At 43.6% G+C, this 25,256-nt stretch overlaps 1 protein-coding gene across 8 annotated transcripts in view; it reads left to right on the forward strand.

Annotated features, from left to right (window-relative positions):
- The window catches only part of EML4 (EMAP like 4), a 159,378-nt gene extending 134,708 nt beyond the window's left edge, over window positions 1-24,670 (forward strand). For all 8 annotated transcript variants that reach the window (XM_083494222.1, XM_083494226.1, XM_083494221.1 and 5 more), the window contains 10 exons: window positions 694-845; window positions 2,912-3,037; window positions 3,491-3,622; window positions 4,980-5,047; window positions 10,681-10,769; window positions 13,372-13,469; window positions 19,125-19,212; window positions 20,173-20,271; window positions 20,694-20,824; window positions 21,730-24,670. In XM_083494222.1, coding sequence (XP_083350348.1) covers window positions 694-845; window positions 2,912-3,037; window positions 3,491-3,622; window positions 4,980-5,047; window positions 10,681-10,769; window positions 13,372-13,469; window positions 19,125-19,212; window positions 20,173-20,271; window positions 20,694-20,824; window positions 21,730-22,200 — 1,454 coding nt within the window. In that variant the 3' untranslated portion in view covers window positions 22,201-24,670. The remainder of the gene's footprint in view (window positions 1-693; window positions 846-2,911; window positions 3,038-3,490; window positions 3,623-4,979; window positions 5,048-10,680; window positions 10,770-13,371; window positions 13,470-19,124; window positions 19,213-20,172; window positions 20,272-20,693; window positions 20,825-21,729) is intronic.
- Window positions 24,671-25,256: the final 586 nt, after the last annotated feature.

The raw sequence follows: 25,256 nt of genomic DNA on the forward strand, positions 1-25,256 counted from the left end.
GTAGCCATTTCCCTTGTTGGCACACCACAGTTAAACTTACAAGCCCATAGTCTCTTGTTCCGCCCAAACCAGGAGTGTGGTTTAAGATTCCAGCTTGTCCCCAATCTGGAAACCCTAGTTTCCCAGTTCAGATGTAATGGGAAATCATAGATAACTGATGGTTTCCTAACTTGCTGCTGAGAAAGGAGGATGGAAGGGGGTAGCGCGAGTGTGGAGTGTGCAGGCGGAAGGTTTGTGCATATCATAGCTTCCTAAACTGAGACAGGGACATCCAAACTGACTTCATGCTTTTGTTATAATATTCAGAGAGGACTTTGGTCACTACAGAATGGCAGTGGGAAGCCTCTGCCAGTCTAGGATCTAGGGCGAAAGATTCCACAGCATAGTTAGATTGCAAATTCAGGCAGCCTTGAACGCCTAGAATCTCTGTTAGGAAATTGACCACCAAGTTCCCAACAGGAGTGATCATGAAGCCATTGGAAGCTACTTTGTAAGCACTTTTAAGTTCCAGTTTTGGCAGGCTAGAAAATCACAGTGTTGTTGAAACCATCTACATAGGAAAAAATACCCACCCCACTCACCCCCCAAAAAGTGTCTGCCTTTAATGTAATATTTTCATTTTTCTGATTATTCTTCTGTGTAAACTGGCAAAACCATTATAGCAACTTAGTACTCTTTCTGCTGTGACCACAGGTGTGTATCAGATCAGTCGGCAAATCAAAGCTCACAATGGCAGCGTGTTCACCCTCTGCCAAATGAGGAACGGGATGCTGCTCACTGGAGGTGGGAAGGACAGAAAAATAATTCTGTGGGATCATGACTTGAACCCTGAAAGGGAAATAGAGGTAGGCATATTACTGTCACCAAAGAAATGGAACCACGTAGCAATTGTGGTACTGCTGTTGCTCTTCTTGTTATTGAGTTGGTAGGGAACACAAGACCCTTAAGCCTATTCTGCCCACATGTGGCTATTTCCCTTCTGTCATATTCATACAACTTTGCCTGCTCACTTCAAGCCCACTTTCCACATTTGCCGTGGTGGACTCTCGCCAACACATGTCTGTACCACAATACGTTTCTTGGGGCTCAACCCAGTGAGAAGTGTTCCTTAGTAAGCCCCATTGAATCGGGGTTGTGTAAAGTGATGTCTGTGCAGCTCTGCTCCATCTTACTGAACACCATGCAGAGAGATGTTGCTGATTAATTCTGCCCTTGGTTTTATCTGTGAAGTTAAGTTCAGTGCCACTCCCAGTTTACAAACGGGGAAACATGACAGATGCATCACAGCTTGTCTTGAAATCCACAGGTGATCGGCAGCTTGAACCCAAAATTGCCAAGTCCCACTCCAGCACGCCCCTCACCTGGCCTTGGCAACTCCCAGTAAAAAGCAAAATGACATTTTAATCTCTATTTGCGGTGATGAATTCACAGCCTCTGGGGGTGTTAATATACCTGTTCGGTAAGGGAAATGGCTTCAAAAGAGTCATTTTAAAAAGATAATTAATAAAATCAACAAGTTAGATGCCAACTGGATATAAATCACCATTGAACTTGGTAAACAGCAACTTGAGTGATGTAGATTGTTATCTCTCCTAATCCTATTCCCTTTGTTAATGTGCCATGTTCTCTGTATACAGCTGTTATTTGATGCTGAAAAATCCTGCCAACTCTTCTTGGAAAAATATAGTAGTTAGATAAACATCTTTGCATTTTTTTAGTTTGAGGTCCCCCGTCCCCCGTCCCCCATTTTATTTCCTCTTATAGGGCTACTTGGCATTAGACAGGCAAGCAAATTGAACGTTTTATAATAGAAAATGTAAGGAAGCAGCCAGCAGATGTTAAGATTCTTTATCACTCCCAACGCTTGTTCCTCATGTGTTGAGAGATGTCTTTAACATACTTGCATGAGAAGCCTTCATTCTATTGAGACTACTTAAAACGGTGCGCAGCGAAGAGTTCAGTATAGCAGGTTCTTCCTTGTTTGTATCCATTCTGAAGTCTTCTTCAACGCTTGTGTTTCTGAAATCAGATAGCAGTGCAACACAACTCCTTAGTGGTGCATTCTAAGAATCATCCCCGCCACTTATAGAATTTAGTGGGATTGCTCCTTTTAAGTGGCCTTTAAAAAATAGTTGCCAGAAGCGTCTTGCCAGATGTGGTGGAGCCACTATGCTAGCTTCCTGGCAGGTCAGTTTCACACCAGGAGGGGCAAGGAAATGGAGAGGTCAGTATGGTGTAAATGCACAGGCAGGAAGATCAAGTTGGCATTTGCACCACACCAACTTCCCCTCCCATCCCGCTCACCCCTCCTTTCCTTGCCAGGAAACTAGCACTGCAGCTACACTCAACCCAGCAAGCCACTTCTAAATGCTGCTGTCATCGGCACCAAGGAAACATTTTATTGATGCTTCAATAATCCAGGCTGCTCCTGTTGATGAGTAGGGACAGAGTCGGTCTTCATTTGAGCAGCTCTGTTTGAGGCGAGCACAGTTTGCCCTTTAAGCAGACCCATTTTCCAAACTGGATCTCGCACTCCTGTCTCTGAGCACTCTGCCTTCCCTGCCAATCCCTCCTCAAGTCCAGAAAAGCCTTGCTTTGGGAGAAGTGGGAGGATAAGTTGGCAGCAGGGGGTCTAACCAGCAGGGATGTCCCTCAAATTTAACCACTAGCCTGTTAGGCAAATATTGATAGCTGTCCTTACTCCACACCATTCAATGTGTTCTTTACAAGTATTGTATTGTATGTCATGAGCGGAGCACTAGATTTAAAATAGTTTGGTGCCGATTTAGACCCATTTCCAAATTCCTCCTCAGCTCGGCATGTGCTTCAAGATGCTATTGTTTTTAGAAATTATAACTGTTATGCTCTGAGGACTAAAATAATTGAGCTTATGGGAAATCTGTTTTATTAGGTTCCTGATCAATATGGGACAATCAGAGCTGTAGCAGAAGGCAAAGCTGACCAATTTCTACTTGGCACTTCGCGGAATTTTATTTTGCGGGGAACATTTAATGACGGTTTCCAAGTGGAAGTACAGGTGAGTTCACTTCGCCCCCTGTCCAACCCACCCGCTACTTCAGCTGCGCCATTGAGATTTAATTGGTTTGGTACACGTTATAGAGGGACGCGGGTGGCGCTGTGGGTTAAACCACAGAGCCTAGGAGCTCCCGTTGCTTGGTCCCTGCTCCTGCCAACCTAGCAGTTCGAAAGCACATCAAAGTGCAAGTAGATAAATAGGTACCACTCCGGCAGGAAGGTAAACGGTGTTTCCGTGCTTCTCTGGTCCACCAGAAATGGCTTAGTCATGCTGGCTACATGACCCGGAAGCTGTACGCTGGCTCCCTCGGCCAATAAAGCGAGATGAGAGCCGCAACCCCAGAATCGGTCACGACTGGACCCTAATGGTCAGGGGTCCCTTTACCTTTACCTTTACCTTTACAGGTTATAGATATCTGTCCAGTAATTCAGGTTTGCTTTGCTTACGTTATAGGGGCACACAGACGAGCTCTGGGGCCTGGCGACACATCCTTTTAAAGATCTCTTCTTAACGTGTGCTCAAGATGGGCAAGTTTGTATGTGGAACTCAGCGGACCACACACTTGAATGGACCAGGTTGGTGGAGGTATGCGAGCTTCTTTTTCTGAGGTTGTCAGCTGTAATCGTAGGACGCTTCCCTGCCTACACAAGTAGAGCTTCCTCTTAGGGGTGGAGCCAGCCTGTACTACTACATCTCATAACAAGCAATGGCAGTGCCTTTGCAGTGTCAGGGGCGGGGCATAGCTCAGAAGTAGAGCACATGTGCTTTGTCATTGGGCCTTGTTGGTGTGGAGGAGGGTTGGCAGTGTTTTTGTACGCATGTTATTAAGAACAATAGAAAAGTGTGGCGTTAATATAGTCTGGTTAGTGGTCATATGAACATGGAACCTCAGGATTGTAGACATAGGCCTATTGGAATTAATGGACAGAACTAACTTCAGGTCATTAGTTTCATTGGGTCTGCTCTGGGTAAGGGTTAGTTGAAAGCAACTCTAAGTTTCTTCTTCATTTTTCATTACTTACGGTTCCCCTTCATTGAAGCTAGTAAGCTTGGTATCTTCCTTGCACTACACACATATACTGTGCTTTAGTAATTAGGGACAGTGAAGACGCTCTTGCATTGTCCCCTTCAAAATTAGGCATGAGGTAGGGGACGCGGGTGGCGCTGTGGGTTAAACCACAGAGCCTAGGACTTGCCGATCAGAAGATTGGCAGTTCGAATACCCGCGACGGGGTGAGCTCCCGTTGCTCGGTCCCTGCTCCTGCAAACCTAGCAGTTCGAAAGCACGTCAAAGTAGATAAATAGGTACCACTCCAGCGGGAAGGTAAACTGCGTTTCCATGTGCTGCTCTGGTTTTCCAGAAGCGGCTTAGTCATGCTGGCCACATAACCCTGTATGCCAGCTCCCTTGGCCAATAAAGCAAGATGAGCGCCGCAACCCCAGAGTCGGTCACGACTGGACCTAATGGTCAGGGGTCCCTTTACCTTTACTTTTGAGGGGACGGTTAAGATTTCTAGCCCTCCAGATGTTGCTGAACTACAGCTGCTACCATCCCTGACCACGCTGACTGAGCTGATGGGTTGATACCCAACAACAGATGGAGGACTACAGCTTCCCCATCCCCATTCTGTATTCTTCTATTGAATCTCTTATCATGGAGAGTTGGAGTACCGTTCTTTCCATATCATCAGGGTACCTGAGTAACTAATTTATTCGGAAATATTATTTTTGCGGGAAAGAGTTAATTGATTCAAATCTTACTACGAGGGCAATAAATATTGTAGCAATCACTGGCCATCTTGCTTCATAAGTTAGAACTGTGGTGCTTGCTCCATTTTCCTTTTTTTTCAGTCCAGGTGAGGCAGTTTGGCATATATGTTGTTTTTGTGTGAATGTTAACTAGGTTTCAGCCTAAATCGTAAGACCAAAATGTGTCTTTCAGGAACCAGGACATTGTGCTGACTTCCATCCAAGTGGAACAGTGGTAGCAATAGGAACACACTCAGGAAGGTAAATGCTTTTGTCCCTCTGCTCAAGCGAAGCAAATGCGATTATTATATCTCAGGAAATTGTTCTAGTAATTTGTTTGTTTCACTCCAATGTATTCTCCTTTCCCTACATATCAGGTATGTAACCTCCTCTGGGGAGGTGGGGGGGAAGAGAACATAAAAATATAATGGTGACACATTAACACGTTTTTATATTTTTTTTAAGCCAATGGAATTTATCGTTACGCAAGCAAAACAAAGCTGACCTACTCCAGCTAGAGATCTCGTGTATTCATATTGTCATCCTTTGTTTTTTCATGGTAGTAAAATGCAAACGTCTTTTGGAATAATAAGGAAAACTCCTTAGATCAGATGTTCTCCCAAATAAGAGGACTCTGTTTTCCATACTCAATTTTGCTGAAACATAAGAAAATTTTGTCTTCTCTGTAGGCTGGAGGAACTGAATACTTGGGAGGGGGTAGGAAGGGCTGTATTGTGATGATCAGCACAGTGATATGTTACAATGCAATCCCATTCAAATTTTGTCAAGACGGAGCCAATGAACCTTGCAAAAAAAACAACAACACCTATATATGTTGTCTTTTTACCCTGTTTCAGCCCTACAGGCATTTATCATGCTTGCTCTGCATTCAAACTGCCAAACATCCATCAACTGCTTAACAATTGAGTCATCAATTCTACAAAGCCAAGCACAAGAGATTTTTTTTCCCAGAGATCTGCGATTTTGTTATTGCTTGGAGAATTATGGAGTGACTTCCCTCCCCCCCCCCCCATTTTCTTCTACCAATCAAAAGTATTAATGTTTAGTTTGCAGCCAAGCCCAACATTTCACAGCCTGCTACAACTTTACTGGGCTAGTTTACCATCTGCTTGCTTGCCTACGTTTTCACTTGGAAATGAGAGATCCTCGAGGAATGTATATTTTCCCCAAAGCGAAACCCAGCTGTAGTAATAAAAAGCTCCAACAGAGCTTTGCATGTGAACTGCTGGATTTTCATACACAGGAAATTCATTTCACGGAGTCGTGGTCTGTATAAGTAGACACCTTCCATGCATGTATCAAGTGAATGAAAAAGCACCAGTCTTCGTTAAAAGTAGGAGCTTTGGGGCATTCATTGTCTCGTATGTGGACAGTGCCAGACATGTAGCCCAAGTTTTGTAAGTTTTAACAGGGCTGACCAGGGGTCTAAAGGATTGCTGGTTTTCTTTTTAAATTAATCTCATGGGGTTACTCTCTTATCCTTCTATCCCACCCACTTCGTGACAGCACATGCACACACTATTCATAAAAAAAAAAGTTTGCAAACAATACTGCCTCAAGTGAACTTAACACCTAAATTCGCTCTCTGCTTGCTTTTTAGAGGAAAACGTAGCTACTCCTTTCAGTGTCTTGATTAAAATTAATTATCTGGCAGCTAAGATCACGGGAGCTATGCTAGAAATTGCACCCATATAACTAGTTAATACTCTGTGCTGTCCTAGGGGTAACATCAAGAGCACAATAGCGGTGTAAGCAAAAAAGAAAGAACTCCATACTTTAAGGCAAAACACCCATAGAGTCCCTGGCAACTTCATCTGGGCCCAACAGTCATAATGTAGATTCATGTTAATGCTCCTCCATTAGCTATGCCTAATGTATGGAAGGCACTAATCAACATGCTGCATTGATGGGAACAACATACTCAGTCAATGTCCTCTCTGGCTAGCAACAAAATGCAAACTGATTTATGTGTTTGGGGTAAAGATCACGGACCTGCTCCCATGTCTGTATAAACACACATGTGAACCCTTACCTTGCATATGTGTCCACAGGAGTGAACTGCACAGAGGTTATGGTAATGGGCATGGTTACTTCAGAAACACCAATTTATTTGCTCGCTTACTTTGGTGAATTGGCAAGAACCAACAGGTGCCAATAGAAATGAATACAAAATCTTTATTTGCACACAGTGGCAGTAAAATGGCAAGCTTGGAGCTGTAGTGCAGAAATATAAAATAGCAAGATGGATAGGTACCACACGTTGCACAGTATAACCAAGCCCTGCTGCTCCTTGTGCCCTTGCGCATACACACTGCCTTAGACATTTGACTGAAGTGCCCAGAGGCAAAGCAGTAGGTTGGCTTCACCCAAACCAGGTTGCTCTGTATTCCTTGAGACTCAAGCAGTGCAGCGATGAACCAAACTCTAAAATTCTGGAGCAGATACTGCAAAATCCAACAATTTGCACTGGATACATTCAAGCCATCAAGATCTCAGCTTAATAAGCGAAGACAAGTTTTATGCACCCATATGCGGATACTTTGCATGACCAGTGAAGCAAGCCAGGAAGCCACGGTTAACCATAGCTTCCTATTGCATCTGAGCTGGGAAACTAATATTAATGGCTTCTAAACAAGCTAGAATATGAAGTCATTGTGTAAAAGTTGGCTTCCAGAAATCCTGCTTTGTTTTGAAACTATTCACTTTAATTCACCGTTGGGAATGAAGATATGGTTAACTGGTTCCTGGCTTGTTCACTCGTGTAAAGTGAAGAATGAAGCAGTTGTGTGCAGGTGCCTGAAGCTCCTGCACATCTTGACTATTGGAACCAAGCCACTGATTGTGCAAAGGAACACATGCTTCCTATATCAGTGGCTTCTCGTGGACCCACCGATGAGCGTGCACAGAGCTCCTTAAACTATAATGGATATGCTATTCCATTCACTGAAGAATGCAGATCTGCACATCCCTGCCTTCCTTTGCTTAGAAATGTAAAATTAATACTTAAGGTCCTGTGGTGTCTGGCTTGGCCTGTTCCCCTGCCCGCCCCCCCAAAAACTTCTTTAAAATCTGTAGCATTAAGTTGTCGTCATCCGTGACAGTTTGTAGAATCAATTTTAGGAAAGGACACAGTTTTCCTCTTCCTGATACCCTTTGCTAGATTTTCTTTTCATTAAGTTCACTTTTTAAAATACTTGCCACATTATTTAAAGTGAATAAGAGATCCCAACTAGATGACAAGCTGCATGTATGGTGGTTTTGTGTGCCTTCGATAAAGAATTAGCACCTTCCCTGCTTTAGATCTGTCGGGATTTAACACGAATAGCAGAAGCAAACACCAGCAATTTTGGTGGCATTTTAAAAAAAAAACTTGAATGTTATTCAACACCAAAGCAGCAGGCTGAAACATGTCGGTCATCCAGCTGCAGTACAAAATTGGCTGTAGGTGAAACCTACATTTTTGCGTTGCCCCCCGTGATATTATTGAAAGTGGTTTCTGCTGCTGTCCAATGAAAATATTTCAGCCATTTTTTTCCACTGGTTCCATCCATCTTGCACACAGCATATTCACAAGCTGTGGTGGTATGCTGAGCTGCTTCATGTTTTATGTCTTTCATGTGGTCCCTTAACCACAAATTGGGTCCAAGCCATTTGGAATAGGCCATTTTCCAGATAGCTGGTTTTCAGACTTGGGAGTGCTTTTTGAAAATAACGAGGGATGACTTCTTCTTGAGAACTTAACTATGTAGCCTTGCCCGTGATGTGGATTTTAAAATGTCAAGATGAATTTTGTTTTGTTGTCCCATGTTTTTAATTTTGTGCACACTATTTATAGATGGCACTCTGGTAGCTTAAGTAAAATGGCCCCAGCTGCCTCTGGCCCAAGAAAAAATCAGCATCTTTGCAGATTTAAGAGCACTGCAATTACAATGTCCAACCTTTGTGGACTGCAAATTTAGTGCATCCCCGTGCATGCAAATGGGATGTTAACGATTACTTGTAATTGGTCTCCTTGTTGGCAACCTGTTCATGAGTGGCAGCATACCGGGATAGTTTTCTTCACACAACAGGTGGTGAAAATCAATCCATATGGATATAAGTTGAGTGCTGTGTTATTCCATCATAATAACACAGCGTGCCGGTTCTCTGAAACCATACCTTTTTTGTAGGACGAAGCTGTAAAATTAGCCCTTTGCATTATTCCAGAAGCCTATCTTCTTTACTCACCCCTTCTTCTGAGAGTCATAACTAAGGTTTTGCAGAGCTTAGTCACAAAGAGAAGTGTGTCTCTTTTCCCCCATTCTTGGGGTGCTTTTCCCCCTCAAGCATGGTGTCAGACATGTTACTACTATCATGCAGATATTGCAGGTGGGACTAAGGTGAAATTCGAGCTGCGACTTGCACTCTTGAGCCACTACACGTTGCCAGCTTCCACGCTGTCTGCTGCAGTTGAGAGTTTTGTTTGCTCAACTTGAGCATGACAGGCCACTGGCAGGTTGAGTCAATCACGTTCCTTCGTGTTCCTTTGGAACTATGAAGAGTATTCAGTTTTCCATGCGTGCTTTAAATGTAACAACGTGTGCTGTAGAATCACAGTTCTATATATTTTATGTTGTGCTCATAGAAGAGATTCCAAGGGTCATCTAGTCCAGGGGTCAGCAAACTTACCACGCTTCGGGCTGGTGTCTCCAGCGCTGATTGCGTGGCGGGCCGGAGGGCAGGGGAGCACGTGCCCATACACATGCTCACAGGCTATTTCCAGTGCACTTCCAGGTTGGAGGAGCACCGGAAATAGCTTGTGTGCATGTGCACAGGCCTCCTCCGACCCGGATGTGCAGTAGAAATAATGCTTGCGCATGCACACAAGCTATTTCCGGTGCTCCTCCGACCCGGAAGTGGGCAGCCGCACAGCGCAGCGCTGGTAAGAGCGGGCGGTGGGGGGCGCCGTGGGCCGGATAAACAAGTCCCTCAGGCCTTATCCAGCCCGCGGGCCTTAGTTTGGGGACCCCTGATCTAGTCCAACCCCCTTCAATGCATATACAGCAATTGTATACAACCCTTTAATACAAAGTTATTGGGGCAGTTTGCAATAGATAAGTAAAAAATAATTAAAAACAGAGTTAGACCTCAAACCATTAAAAAAAGAAAACTATTATTTAGTATTATTATTATTTATTGAATTTATATACCACCCTATACCCAAAGGTCCCAGGGCAGTTCACAGAACAAAATTAATATATAAATCCACAAAATATTTAATCAAAATAAAAGCAACCCAATAAACCCCCCTCCCCAAAATACCCCACATTTTAAAAGAGCATAGGATGTCAGTCAAATTAATCAAAGGCCTGGTTAAAAGGGAATGTTTTTGCCTGGCACCTAAATGTATATAATGAAGGTGCCAGGTGAACTTCCTTGGGGAGAGCATTCCACAGATGGGAAGCCATTGCGGAGAAGGCCTGTTCTCGTGTTTCTGTCCTCCAGACCTCTTGTAGTAACCTTAATACAATGGAATGGAACTTTCCACACATCCCCAGAGTTATAAACCGGTTTCAAAAACAGAGGAATAGACTACCTAAGTTTCGTAAAAGTCCTGACCTAACAGAAAGGTCTTCACTTCATGCTGAAAAGACCACAAAGATGGTGGCAGGCAAACCTCCCTGGAAAGACTAAAAATGTGCCATATTCAGAAAAACATAACACAAATAAATGCATGTACTACACATAACACATATTAGCAAAAAATGTATTTTTCAGCATCGCATGTCTCTAGGAATGTAACGTCAGAGGGATGTGATCATAGCCCATAGAGCCTTAAAAAAAATTGGTCATAGCTTTTGCTAGAATGTTTCCCTTCTGTTTCTTCTTAACAGGTGGTTCGTTCTAGATGCCGAAACAAGAGATTTGGTTTCAATACATACAGATGGCAATGAGCAGCTTTCGGTGATGCGCTACACAGTAGGTAGGCAGAACGGCACTGAATTCAGTGTTTGCATCCTTCCAAACACATGTTTAGATTTCTCGTTTAAAAAAACAAACAAACAAGGTAACATTACATAGGTCTTAGTATGGCTTTAACACTCACGTCAGATTACGTTCCAGCATTAACAAAGTAGATCATTTGTAAAGCAGGTGCAGAAATGAAGGAATTCACTTGTGTTTTGGCTGCACCTGAATCAACAGTGTTGTTTGCCAGCTTCTCTCCATGAATAGCAGGCTAAATAAAGCATTTTGAAATGTTAATTCAGATGGAAAATATAACCCACCAGGTATATAAGCAATGGCAGCCCTACAAAAATGGGACAATTTGTTATGGAGTTATGATTCAAGCATGTAAAACAGCTGCTGAATGGGTCAAACTCAGCAGTACAACAATCTTTGTGTATTGTTAAGTTGTTTATGCCCTTAAAATTTTAAGTCTCTGATATAATTTGATGTACTTACCTATTTTCATATTGCTGGGTAGTGACTTGGGGTGGCTTCAATAATCCATGACAGCTTTTCCCCCCTAGGAAGCAGCACAGTTCTTAATAGTTGCCATTTCCTGTTTTGTGCAAAATATTTTAGGGTGAAGGAGAATCGATGGAAGTTTTTCCTCTGCTGCTTTCATGCCAGGTGCCCCATTGATTTGCCAGGCATGCAGGCCATTTGTTTTGAGCCTGATCCTGGATAGCTCATTCATGTCCTCAGATGGGGCCCTGCTAATACTGAAAGCAGCGTTCAAAACTCCCATTGTTCTAGGCGCGTTTTGCGACAGGAAATTTTGTTAGTGCAAGTAGTTTCTGAGCTCTGGGCTCAGTACTGCGCCTAAGATTTCAAATTGAAACTGCTGCTATTGGAAGGAATGGAGGAGCTTTTTCTGCCTCCCCACTTCCAGCTACTCTCTGAAGACTGGGGAAGAGACCCTCTTAAGAATATCAGGGGGGTAGGCAGGGGAAGGACTAGATCATGTGAAAAATGAACATAATATTTTAGCTGCAGTTCATTCATTTTCAGCTTTGTATTCTTGTTATAAGAAAAGCATGCCTAGACACTCCATTGCAGCACCCATAACCTAGGCTTAAGGTGCCATTTAGCTCCTAACTTTTGTATCTCACTTTCTAACCCTGACTGAGAGTAGCCTGCACAGGATATCTTTCATGCTGTAGCAGAAACCAGGAGTTCCTCGTCTGAAAAGGAACTTTTTTCTGTGTCATAGTGTGCCAAGCATAGAGGCTACGTTTGTGAGGAGAGGTATACTGGAGCTCCCATTAGATGCAGCTCTGCGTGCTGTAAGATTTTGGCTGAGATTCTCTGTGGGAGGCAGTCAACATACAGTCTCTTCTTTTCCCCCAAGCCTGTCAAATTGCCACTTTACACGGACAGCTCTTCCATTCCTGCTGTGTGAATCAGCTTACTTGGAAATCATTATCATTTGCAGACACTTCAGAGGACTCTTTGTCATGTTCCAAGCCCATAGCATGGCTAACTGTGCTTTAAATTAAGGCGTTCAGATGGACAAATATTTTCACAATCTAGTATTGAGTTCTCAGTTAGCACAGGTGCTTCTTGAGCTGAATGCAAAGTGTGAAAAAATGCCTGCATTCTGCAGGAACACCCAGCTATGCTAGTCTTACTCCAAATAGCCTTTCTGCTGCATGTTTAGAGTTTTTATGCATTGAATATATATATATGTTCAGTAAATCTGTATCCCTGTATTTCCAAAGTTTTTTGAGACTGCTTACAAAAATCAGCATAAACCTTTCACAGAGCCTTAAACAACACCTGAGCAACATAACAGGAGGTTTTTTAAATAAGAAAAGAAAAGGAGGAGAGCCCAGATTTCTATTGGCTAACCAGGTTTAAATTAGCAGGGAATGGTCAGAAAAACTTTGCTTTGGAGAGGCAGACTCACACGTGGACTGCAACGACTCTTGGTTTGCCACAAGACATATACTCAGTAGCTTTGCCAGCCAATCCTGATTCTGGTGCATTTGCCTACCACTTACATACTTTTAATTGAATGCTAAAAAGCAAAAGCAAAACCTGATTCTTTCATAGTTTTTTGCACTATGGCCAGATTGTGGTTCCTAAAAGTAAGTGGGGGCGGGGAACCAATGTGGGTTGATGGAATTTGTCCACTTCTACCCAGCCTCCAGAAATGGTTTTCAGGAGTTGCAGGGGAAGGAATTGGGAAAATTGCTATCTGCAATCTTCCTTCTCCTCACAGTTCTCTGGGGCCAATCCGGTAATGGATTATGAGAGGCTATCCTGTTTGGCAGGGATAGGAAATGTGTGGTCCTCCAGATGTTATCGGACTCCCAACTCCCATCAGCCTCGGCAAATGTGGCCAGTTGTGAGGGGATGATGGGGCTCGGGTCTTCAACAACATCTGGTTTCCCATCCCTGCTGTTTGCGTCATGTGGTGTTTTCAGTCCTCCTTCATCGCCAACAGCGAGGCCACCACATGAGCTCTGGATGATGTTATACAGGGAGGGAGTTGTTCAGCACATCTGGAATATGTTTGGTATGCCAGTCGGCAGTGGATATCACAGCATACAGTTTGTTTCTGATTTTCATTGCAGATGGCACCTTACTTGCAGTGGGATCCCATGATAACTTCATTTACCTCTACACAGTGACAGAAAATGGAAGGAAGTACAGTAGATATGGAAAGTGCACTGTAAGTTCCTATGCAGGATGAATTGGTAACAGTAAAAGGATTTTGCATGCAACATAATGGCAACCAGTGTGGAATTTTTCACATATTGATCAGGAACCCTAATAATGCCTTTAAAAACTGTGGTGGGGTAGCATGTATCTCTAGAGCAGGCATGGCTAACCTGCAGCACATGGGCCCCCATAATAGTTTCTTCTGCCCCCACAAAAAAACCCAAATTGTCACTTAGACAAATTCCATTTTATTTTATTTTATTTGTTTTTTAAGTCTGACTGCTCCCATAAGTGCTCACTGTGGTACTGTGATGCCAAAAGGGGTTTTTTTGTGAGTCACGATCCACACCCCACACAATTTCAACAGGCAGGGAGCAAACAGCCCTCACACTACCTGGTAAACGTCAACAAAGTTTGTAGGAGGAACTGATGTTGTGCACCCACACCCAAAACCATAACATGATCCATTGCAGCGCACTAACTTCAGGATTCGTGTTGGTTTTTAAAAGGCAATGAAAAATTGGGGTCTTCCCATACGCTCTTTCCCTTCATACGTTGCTGCAGAAGTGTAGCAATTCAGCTGTGATCATGTTATAAAGCGGGAAGCATGTGGTTGGGGTCAGTGGCACAGATCCTTCCCCCCCCCCCATGCAATATGGGCTCTTTTAAGTGCATTAACTGTTATGAACATGGGTGTCAGAGATTACAGTTAACTCTGGATCAGTGACTACCAGTTACAAAGATGGAGTGCCATGTGAATTTTAAGGGAAGGAGTGTCACTCAAGGGTAGGAAAGCTTTATAAGACAGAGCAAGATTTTGATCCATCTAGCTCAGTTTTGTCTGCAATGACTGCAAGCAGCTCTCCAGGGTCTTGGACAGGGTCTTACCTGGCCCAGTCTGTACTTGCAGGAGACTGAACCTGCAGCATTCTGCATGCAAGCTTTAGCATTGAGCTGCAGCCTCTCCCCTGAGATTCTGAAGAGCCTTAGTTAGTCAGAGTAAGGAATACCAAATTGCTTTCTTCAGCGATGAAGCACAAGGCAGCATGCATATGGTTCCAATCTGTGTCGTCTCCCGTCTGTGCACTAAGTAGACCCAGATCTGCTTAGCTTCGGCAAGGTTCCTGCACCATGTGCCTTCAGACCATCCTCTGGGATCAGGGCTCCAGCTTGTCAAAAATGCGGGCTTCCACTAAGTTACACAGGAAATGCACATAACCTTTTGACTCACACTGCTTTCAATGGTTGATGCGGACTTTTATCGCACAGCATTTATCCTCTTGTTCCAGCGCATGAGGATTGTGTATCTGTAGAATCTATTGCCCCCTTGTGGGGAATTTCTAATTTAACATAATTATTTGTGAAAAGAACCGATGGTTGTTAAACATTCAAACGATGCATCGCAGGCGCATCTGTTACAGAATTCCAGGTTTTCTTTCCCCTGGTTCTTTGGTTGGTTTTTGGTCATTTTTAATCCTATGTTACCCTTGCAGGGCTGTAATTAGGTGTGCTAATGTAGATGCTATTTCCAAGAGAAATGAATCAAAACTGGTAGGCTGACACTAGATCACAGTGACATTGTTTGGGACATCAAGAAAGGTCATGAAACAGTATAGCAGGTCACACTGGCACCTCTGGCTACAACCACTTTGACATGGTGGGAACTAGAAGGGCTGGCTGGTGTGTGTCAGGGCTGGCTGGTGTGTGTCAGGTGCTCATTGTCTGCCAGACTACTTTGGTTGTTATTTTTCCTCCATGGTCCCAAGCCTCCAAATGCTACAGCTCCCATCGGCCCTAATATGCATGGCCAATGGCCAAGGATCATGGAAGTTGTAGTTTGGCAACATCTGGAGGGCCAAAGATTCCCGGCACATGACTAAAAAGGAAGCCAGAGAAGGATGCCGGTGGACGTATCAAACAGATGCCTGGCATTTCTTGACAGTCTTTCCTACAGAAGTCTCCACCGCTGATCCTGCTTTAGGGTTGCTGTTGTTTTAATACTTGCTAATACTTTCCCAAGCCTTGTCCCTTCTGTGACCCCTTTCCCCAGTATCTGCCTTGAATTCCTTCCCAGCCTGGTCTCTACGGCTGCTGCCCCCTCTTGCCCTTCTGCCCTGTTGTTGTTGCAGCCAAAACATACCTCCCAGACTCTGAGCCTTCTGATGTCGCTCACATATGCTGTGGCCTGCCTGAGGCTGCAAACACAGCAAAATTATCAAGTAGCTGGCCAGTGGCCCATATTCAGCTTCGCTGGCTGAGTGTTGTGCAGACTTGCTTTAGATACGGGATACTCTTGTTTTGCCTAACTCCTTAGACATATTCAGCTGCTCTTGTGCAGGCAATTCTCTTCAGGGGCCCTTGTTCCAACACATGGAATCAGGGCCAAGCTTTGCCACACAGTGTCACACGTGGGGTGATCTGTGCACCTCGGGAAAGGGCTGCAGCCCAGTGGCAGAACGCATGCTTTGCATGCAAGGAGGTCCTAAATTTAGGTACCCTGGCATCTCCAGGTAGGGGCTGGGAGAGACACCTTTCTGAAACCTTGGGGAGCCACTGCTAGTCAGTGTGGGCAGTGCTGAGATAGATGGACCAAAGGTCTGACTTGCTAAAGGCAGCTTCCCATGTTCTATGCTTTGGACAATCATTCAGCCAAACAGTCCAGTGGAGAGCCATTTCTGACACTACCATTCCTATTAAAAGCTCTGAATTGCTTGCCTCTTGATTTCTCTGCCAGTTCATAAAAAAGGTGTGCATTATGTTCTTCCCGGTTTAAATGAATTAAAAGGTTCCCGAAATTTCAGTTTCCATTATTTCACTTGCTAGTTCTTAAGAGTGTTTTCTTGTTCAGAGGGATTGTTTTGGGTGCATATTTTGAATATTGAATCATGGTAAAATTGCCTCAGCTTAGCTCATCCCTGCTTTGGTTGTTTGTTCTGTAATATGAGGATTCCAAACACTGATCAGAATAGGTTTGGTCTGTGTGTTTAGGGCTCTTTTGTGTGCCTCGTGTTTGGGTACCAACCAGCTCAACACTCCCACCGCCCAGGAGAAGGAAATGCAAAATGCAATGCACTGTGCTATCTCCCTTGAAAATGGGGGCATTGGAGTGGAAGTTTGAAGATTTCTGTGTTTTGAACCGAAAGGAGTCCGGAAAATATGTACTTCAATGTGATATCTCCCTTGCAATCTCGGATATCTAAATGAAAACTGGTGAAATTTTGCATTCCATGTTCAAACCTGAGGTCAGCCCATACAGATGTTGTCCAGATGGCAGGGAGGACGTCAGGGCTCTCTAACACGGCGTCATACTTACAGTACTACATAATTCATATTTCTAGCACCAGAAGGAGACATGGCCTTTGTGCATTAAACTGTATCTTCTGTGTACAAGGACAGCATTGTATCCATGCACTGCCTTCAGATATTACCTTCACGTTGTGTGCAGCACGCACTTGTGTGTAGATGCATATGTCCGTTGACGTGTACAAGATGACACCGTATCCCTGTGGTTGCTTCAGAAACTTTTAGCAAACTACTAGCAAAGTCTTTACATTGTGGAGTCCTAATTTTTTTGTGTTTGATGAAATGGCTTCATTCTGTTTAGAGTCTGTATGGATGGTTTTCTTGTTCTTGTGCTTTGGTGTTACTGTGTGCTGTCAATGGCTTTATACCATGAAGTGGTCTCTAAATAGGTGTGATAATACAATATATGCAGAGTGAGAGGCATGTTCTGGAATTTTTATGGGCGTGCGAAGGTTCAAAGTGTGGAGGGGGCAGGGCTGCATGCACAATTCCTGCGCCAGCATTCTTGCATGTGCTGCGTACCTCTGCTTGTCCCCATCCTTTACGCAGTAAGGATGGACTTCAGGGTGCTTCTGCTCATATATACTTGAACGTGAGTAAGCTTGTCTGGCCGTTCAACATAAATCACTCTAACAACTCTTAACTCCTAACATTTTCTCTCTCTCTCTCCTTGTCATATCCAAGAAGATTGTTATTAGCGATGAGAAAGGGAGCTTCCCTGTTCACTCACTCAGTTTTACTAGCCAAAGGTGCCAGTAGTGATTACTCTCACTATGTGAACAGTAGATCAGAAGTGAAGTGTAATATGTCTCTCACTGTGGTCGCTGCCGAGGGGAGGTTTTTTCCTTTCGAATGGAATGCAAAACTCTGCTATTTCAACTATTGAAGCAATGTGGTGTCCAGACCTCTCCCATCGCAGTTGCTGGCTCAGAGGGATTTTCCGACTCCAGAGCGCCCCTTCCCAATTGCCCCCCCCACCCATTCTCTGCCTCCCCTCGGAATGTTTACAGCTGCCAAATGTCTGGCAGGATGTAGTAAATGGTGGTCCCAACTCTCTCCCCGCACCTCCCCCCCATGTCAGTTCTAGCTTCCAGCATTTTAAAGATTCAGGATGAGGAGAAGGAGCAGGGGAAGGGGAAGGGGAAGCGAGAGAATGAGAGAGCTTTTGCTTTTTAACCCTGGTGCATGTCTTCCAAACCAATTGAGGACATTTTTAAAAGCTAGTTCAAATAAGCCGGTTGCTTATTTCCCCCCTCTACCTGACAGATCTTCCTGCATTTTGAATCACATGAGGAAATCTTGGTTGTGAACCAGCCTATACGTAGATGAATCTCACAGCAACAATTTCCACTTTAACTGCAGCTGGAGTAATTGCAGAAATGGCTGCTGCAATGTGTAAATGGCTGCTCAGATGTGTAACACCAGACCATGGATTGGCATAATGTGGATGAGTGGCATAATGTGGATGAGTCCCGTGTTTCCCTTCTTGCTCCCTATTTAGTAGTAAATTATAATCTGTCATTGCATGAGAACCAGGCAAATTATGTTTTGCTGAAATGTTAACCTGCTGGCAAATTACGATCTGATACTGGTGGAATCTACACTCACATAAAAAACCCACTGTGAAAATGCTTTTTTAAAAAACGTTTTGAAATATATATTGAATTTGCCATAGTTCACTATCGCCATCTAGTGTAATATTTGTATATTGCACTTTGCAACACACTTAAAACGTTTTATTTGCAGCTGTATGGCTGAGTCAGCTGAGTCAGAAGTAAGAAGGGCAATCAGAGATGCAGGAGGACGAGGAGGGACAGCCTAAGCACATGGCTAAACCATGGTCTGAACCTACTTAGAGCTCAGGTCATGGAGAGACTTCAAAGCAGCAAAAGCTAAACCTGCTGTAGACGAAAGGTGCTGTTCTTTCTCTCACCATTTGCCAGATACAAATTTAGCTTCAGACACTTCAAACAGCCCTTTGTTACATTGCATTCCTGCATATCTTCTAGCATCCCATCAGCTTGCTTTTGTTGAAGATTTGGTGAAATTTTAACACAGCATAAAATCCAATTATCTATAATAACCAGGCAGAAGAAGTTAAGCATTTGTATCTGTGGAGTGCAATCAGCAGGCCCTATGCAGTTCAATTCATGGGCTTCTACGTGCATTCCATCAAAATGAATGGGTTCTCTGCAGCGATAGAACTTGGTAAATTACTCCTACAGTCAGTCGTGACATTTTGTTTCTATGAACTTATCAAAGGGGGATTAAACAGCGAAGCAGGCGGAAATACTTCTTTCTGCTGATCGGAATTTTGATAGCTTGCTTGTTTTCTCTTTTTTTGGTTTTGTGTGTGTTTTAGGGACATTCCAGCTATATTACGCACCTTGACTGGTCCCCAGAAAATAAGTATATAATGTCAAACTCGGGAGACTATGAAATACTATACTGTGAGTACAAAGCTGTAATTACCTCCAGCCTACAGGAGTGCCTGAACATTCATAATGGGAGGCAGTGGGGCGGGAAGGTGGGGGGGGGGGAGAGCTGATGCAAGTCAAGCTGTTGGTGCAAAACGCTTGCTGACAGGGGATACTGGCGTGACCTTCTGTAACCTGACCTTCTGATATTATTCAGAGCTGCTTCTTGCTAACAGAGCTTCCAAATATAGCTTACATCTCTGCAGGGACATCAATCAGTTTAACAGTTTATAGGGGAGAGTGGTGCTGGTGTGTGATGTGTCACGAAGCAGGTTTTCGGCTTCAAAAACAACACACACCCTTGCCTCATTAGAGCCCTGTGTCACTTACTGGTGCAGACACCTGCTGGCATTTTAAAACTTCACTTTAGCAACGGAATAATGCTACTTGGCATTTATTTAGCATTCTTTCCTTAGCACGCCACGTGCTTCGTGGCCCTTCGGCCTGCCCAAAGGCAGGACACCGGCAGAGTGTAGCAGCTTGCTGGGTCTCTGTTAACCTCCTGCGTTTCCAAAAATGGGGTGAAGTTGAACACTTGGGGACCCTGGTACTTGGCTGGTAGCTGCATGTAGCTTTGTATACATTCTCCCCCTAATATTTGGTGTAGCCCTGCAGTTAAGCCAGTGTTTATATATCCATGTGAGAAAGACAGGCTTGCCTTAGGCCGGGTGCGGGAGACTTGTGGCCTTGCAGATGTTGTTGAACTCCCCCAACCAGCACAGCCAGTGGTTTCAGGGACAGGAGTCGTACTCCAGCAGCATCAAGAGACCCATGAGTTCTCAGTTCATACCCTTAAAGCTATAGAAATGCTAGAAGATGCACTTGGATGCTTGTTCAAAGAAAGAAAGAAAAAGCAACACCCTTAATGTCAGAAACAGCTAAAACAAATCCCGCTTATGTGATTCCAATAAGAGTTGTGCATTTTTTTTGAAGGGGACATTCCAGCCGGCTGCAAACTAATGAGGAATCGTTCTGAGTGTAAGGATATAGATTGGACGACATACACTTGTGTGCTGGGATTTCAGGTGTTTGGTGAGTAGCAAAGATGACCCTTCTTGCATTTTAAATCAAGGGTGCTCTGTGTTAACTGTGCGTCCCTTTCTTAGCTCAACTATTTAAGCAGGGATGCAGCTTTTCAACAGAGGCTAATGTTGCAAAAAAGAAGTGTGTGTGTGTGAAGAAAATGGCCTCTCCCACCCTCTTTTTCAAGAAGCTGCTTTCGAAAGGTCACAATGAGTAGTGGAAGGGGTAGGTTGCTCAACTTTTTCTTTGCACACAGTGATTTAGGCCATATTCCTCACCCTTCAGCCACTTTCCCTTGCAGGATTCCATTCTGTGCATCATCTAAACAGTGCCTCTTTCTCCAGAACTGCCTTGCTCACTCATGCGACTAATCAGCAAAGATTTCTTCAAGCAGGTGACAACTCTAATTTGTTGGCTTTCCTCTATTGAAGGAGTGTGGCCTGAAGGATCAGACGGGACAGACATAAATGCTCTTATCAGGTCCCACAACAGGAAGGTGATCGCAGTTGCTGATGACTTTTGTAAAGTCCATCTATTTCAGTATCCGTGCTCCAAGGCAAAGGTATGTCTAGATGACACATTTTTAGGGGCAAGGGTGATACATGCATGTGTGGGAACCATGTGTGTGCTCATACTGGAGTGGTGGTATACTTGTTCCAATATCACATCTAAAGGCTCACCAACTCCCCCTGCTCCCTTCCTCCCCACTCATAAAAATATTCTCTTGCTTCCAGGGTCATTGGTGCAAGTGGACTTTTGCCCCCCCCCCCAACCCAGTTTTTGATTGGGATGCAAGCTGTTCTTGCTGGGGGTGGGGAAGAGATCCATTGGGCTTAATGGGAGATGTGGGGGGGAGGAATTGTTTCAACATTGCTTCCCCAAATCACTGGTTTGCAGTGTTTCCCAACCTTGGGCCTCCAGCTGTTTTTGGACTACAACTCCCATCATCCCTAGCTAGCAAGACCAGTGGTCAGGGATGATGGGAATTGTAGTTCAAAAACAGCTGGAGGCCCAAGGTTGGGAAACACTGGTTTAGAGTGCCCAGGGAAAATAATACACTGTGATTAAAGTCTACACCTGTCGTCCAAAATGAAAAATCCCCCTTGCCTCTCAACCCACGTCCCCCTGGAGCTCAGAGTATTAACTTTGTCGGCCTTACTTTGCATTTTTTTAAATGCAGCATTTCGGGGGGTACCTAAGTCCACAGAGTGACTCAGGGATCTAGGGAGTCCAGCTTGAGATGCCTTGTTAACAGCACCGTCCAACTCAAGACTATGAAAATCTCCCCTGAATCACCCCTACTTTCCTCCTAAATTGGGAGATTCTTAGATTGGCTTTGTAAGAAGCATATTTTTGTTCCTGGGTATATTCGCAGTGTTGAAATGCTGGCATGAAGCTGCTATTCCAATTGGTCTCCTGATCCTCATCAAGTAGCACAGACTGTCATTTCCTGGTTTGTTTCAACAGGCACCAAGTCATAAATACAGCGCCCACAGCAGCCATGTGACTAACGTCAGCTTCACTCACAACGACAGCCACTTGATCTCAACTGGAGGCAAAGACATGAGTATCATCCAATGGAGACTTGTGGAGAAAGTAACTCTGCCACACAACGACATCACGGTAGATATGGGCACGGCCAAAGTGCCCGCTAGTGCCAGCGAAAGCTTTGTGCAGCCGAGTACCCCCGTTCCCCTCCCTCAGCCGTTGGACGGAATGGCAGCCAACGAAAATGCAACGGACGGTTCCCCGACGTCCTCGGAGAGTAATCTGGAGCAGACTGTGGAAGCCAATGAAGAGCAGAGCGAGGAGCAAAGTGAGGGGAGCAGTCTGGATCCAGGAGAGCCAAACGGTGAAGAACCATCCAATGAAACAAGCGAGGAGCAGAGCGAATCCACTATTACGGAAGACCAGCAGGAAACCTCTCCGTTGTCTTAACAGCTGCAAGTTCAAGATGGTCTTTTTAGAAGAAAAGAAAATCCCCTCAGTGTGCATACTTTTGTAAAAGGGAGTAGGGTTCAAGAAGGGAAGGGGGAGCATCTCCAGTCTAGGAGCAACCCAAGTTGTTGGGTTTCAGTTGACGACCTTTAGTCCGATCTTCTGTTTTCAATGCATGGAACTATTGTAAGGACCCGTCTTGGCAGTTCCGTTCAAGAGCTGGTCAGGATAGTAGGATGTAAACATAGATTAAATGTAATTCTGAAATTGCCGTCGGAAAGAGGCATGGTGCAAATGGCCAGGGCTAGAGGAGAAGAGGGAATTAGCTCCAGCTGTATGCCGAGGGGCGGAGGGAAGCCTCCTGTGAAAGAACTTTTTAACACCAACCAGAAGGACTAAGTCATACCTTCTGCATAATGCAACCGGGGTGCAGCAAAGCCAATAAAACGGCAAGCTCTTTATGGGAGCTCTTCCTTCTTTTTTTATATTAAAAAGAGAGGAAGAAGCGAAGAGGACAACACGATCGCACATCATGCCCTCTGCCTTCTTTATTAACACCTATGCAATTTTCTAACACTACTAATTCCTACTAGCCACCTGGGTGCTGCTAGCTAGCTCTAAGGCAACTCATATTAACGAACACTTCTCCTTCCCCGACGATGGATTTTAAGTTGGGTCTTTTAAGACAACCACCTTCACGTAGTTTTTCTAATTGACAGGCACCGTAGGACGTCTTTTCCAGGGAGCTACTTGCCTAGACATATTGAAACTCAAGAACACCTACTGTGACCTTGATGTGAACTGACTTGACTCCATGATGACACAAGTTCAGATTCTCAAGTTAAACTTTGGCCTTCAGACAATACAGCTCATTCTCTCGCGAAGAGGCTCAATGTTAGAGGAATATCATTAAGTTATGAAATCTGGTGCTTGGGATTAACATAACAAATCAATTGCTTACAAAAACTAGGGATAACCGTCATAATCAGAAAAAATCAAATGGGGTTTTTTACAGCCTCCTTTTTTAATTGCTCTAATGTAAATGTCACATTAATGGATTATGTAGGATATTTTTGGATTTTTTTCTCTTCTGCGTGCTACAGTTTTTTTGTGCATGTTTTATTCCTCTTGCCCAGTTGCTGTAAATCTTGCAGCTCTGAGACGGCTGGACCCTGGCCAGTTATGGGATACCATGGCATTTTATTATGCATTTAGAAAAGTACCATTTTTAAAAAAAGAATGCACAAAAAAATCCTGTCGGCTAAGTTTTTCTTAATTACCTAGAGTTTCCTACATTTAAAAAAAAAAAAGTTTTCTGGAAAAAAAATCCTAGTTGTTTTATGTTTTGATTTAATAGGATCTTCTTTTTTATTGTGCTGATATCTTAGAGTTTAGTTTTTAGAATTGTTTTTAGAAACTTTGGATGAGTTTGTTAAGTCTTAAGTGTGCAAGCGTTTACGTGATTGTGCCATTCCAAAGTGCATCTGAACTGTCATTCCCTTCTAGTATCTTCTCAGGAGTAATTACTACAGATCAGGTATCTATTCATCATTGGTAACATTGAGAACTCAAATGAACTCCCAAAGGACACTTGTATGTATGCATATACATATATAGATAGATAGATATATCTCCTCTTTGTTTACATCCATTCCGGAAAACCTCAAAATAATTCTCTCCAAACGGGAGAGAGGCGTGGATTCCAAGCAACCCATTTATCTGTTTATTTTAAAACTGTGCTGTTAAATAGTAATGGTGTTGGAGAACTCTTGTGTGTGATTAGCTGCTTTGCCAAATAATGTCAGTGGGCAAGGCAGACGATTGCAGATGATTGTGTCGAGGTGTAATGCACAGATGGAGAACCTGGGCTGCTCCAGCTGGTTCTTGGACTTTCCCATCAGCTCCAGCCAACATGGCCAATAGCCAGGGATGATGGGAGTTGTAGTTCAACCGTGTGTGAAAGGCCACAGGTTTCCCATCCTAGTGTAATGGATTCCTTTAAAAGGAATACACTTATGGTGAAAAAGTACTATGTAGTAATGTTTTTTTCAAAGCTTATTGGACGCATAACTCTCTTTTTCATCCTCGATGAATACCATGAAACAATGCATTTCATTTTGAAAATATCTATTACCTGGGGGTTGCCATGTAAAATGAGAGAGTTAACGTGATTTTTTTTTCTCATGCTGTAGTCTAAAGGAGGGTTGTTGTTTTTCTATTATGCAAAAAAAAAAAAGCCTTACAGCTTTCGATTGCTGGCAACTACTGTTTAATGGATAATTTAATCTGTGATAATGGATGGAAATGGGTGGGATTATGTTAACTGTAGATGTTCTAGGGGGAAATTGTGAATGAAATATGATTTAAAGAGTGTCATGTGAAGATGTTTGAGCCATTTCTATCATGCATTCCTGTCTCATGGCAGAAAAAAAAATTGAAGATTTAAAAAATAATAAAAGAATCAAAATAACATGGTACTATTTTCTCTTTGGGGCTGCACCTTGCAGGTGTTTTTAAGTACCCATCTTCTGCTCACCTGAATTATTGGTTCCAGTTTAGGTGGTCTAGCTGTGCAACCATTGCACAGAGAGAGCATTCATCCTTTTATCCCCATACTAATTCACAGGGACCAGGAGAAGAAGTGCAAGTCTTCCACAGACTCTTATTTGGAATGGCCAAATTGAATGTTAGTGGTATGGAATCACTGCTCTGTGTAGATTGCTGTATGTGGAGAGGCATTTTTCAGATAGCTTCGCCCAAGCAACCAGCTTTTAACTCTGGAGCAAGCCAGAAGGAATGTCAAAAAAAGGACTAGGAAACAATTGACTGGGATGTGCCCGATAAATTTTACATGTAAAGCCCTTTTTCAGAGCAACCGTATAAGGTTACATCTTAAGACAAGTTTTTAAAAAGAAGACATTATTGTGCATAGTTTTCACCTCATTTGGGGTGGTGGTTTTGTTAAAAAACACACAACTCGATTCAAATAAAACATTTGGGGCAATATATTAGTGATTTATCTAATTGGCTTGTTCAGAATTGTTGCCCTATGGAGC

The sequence above is a fragment of the Podarcis liolepis genome (genome assembly GCF_965112155.1).
Source record: "Podarcis liolepis genome assembly, chromosome: 3".
NCBI lineage: Eukaryota > Metazoa > Chordata > Lepidosauria > Squamata > Lacertidae > Podarcis > Podarcis liolepis.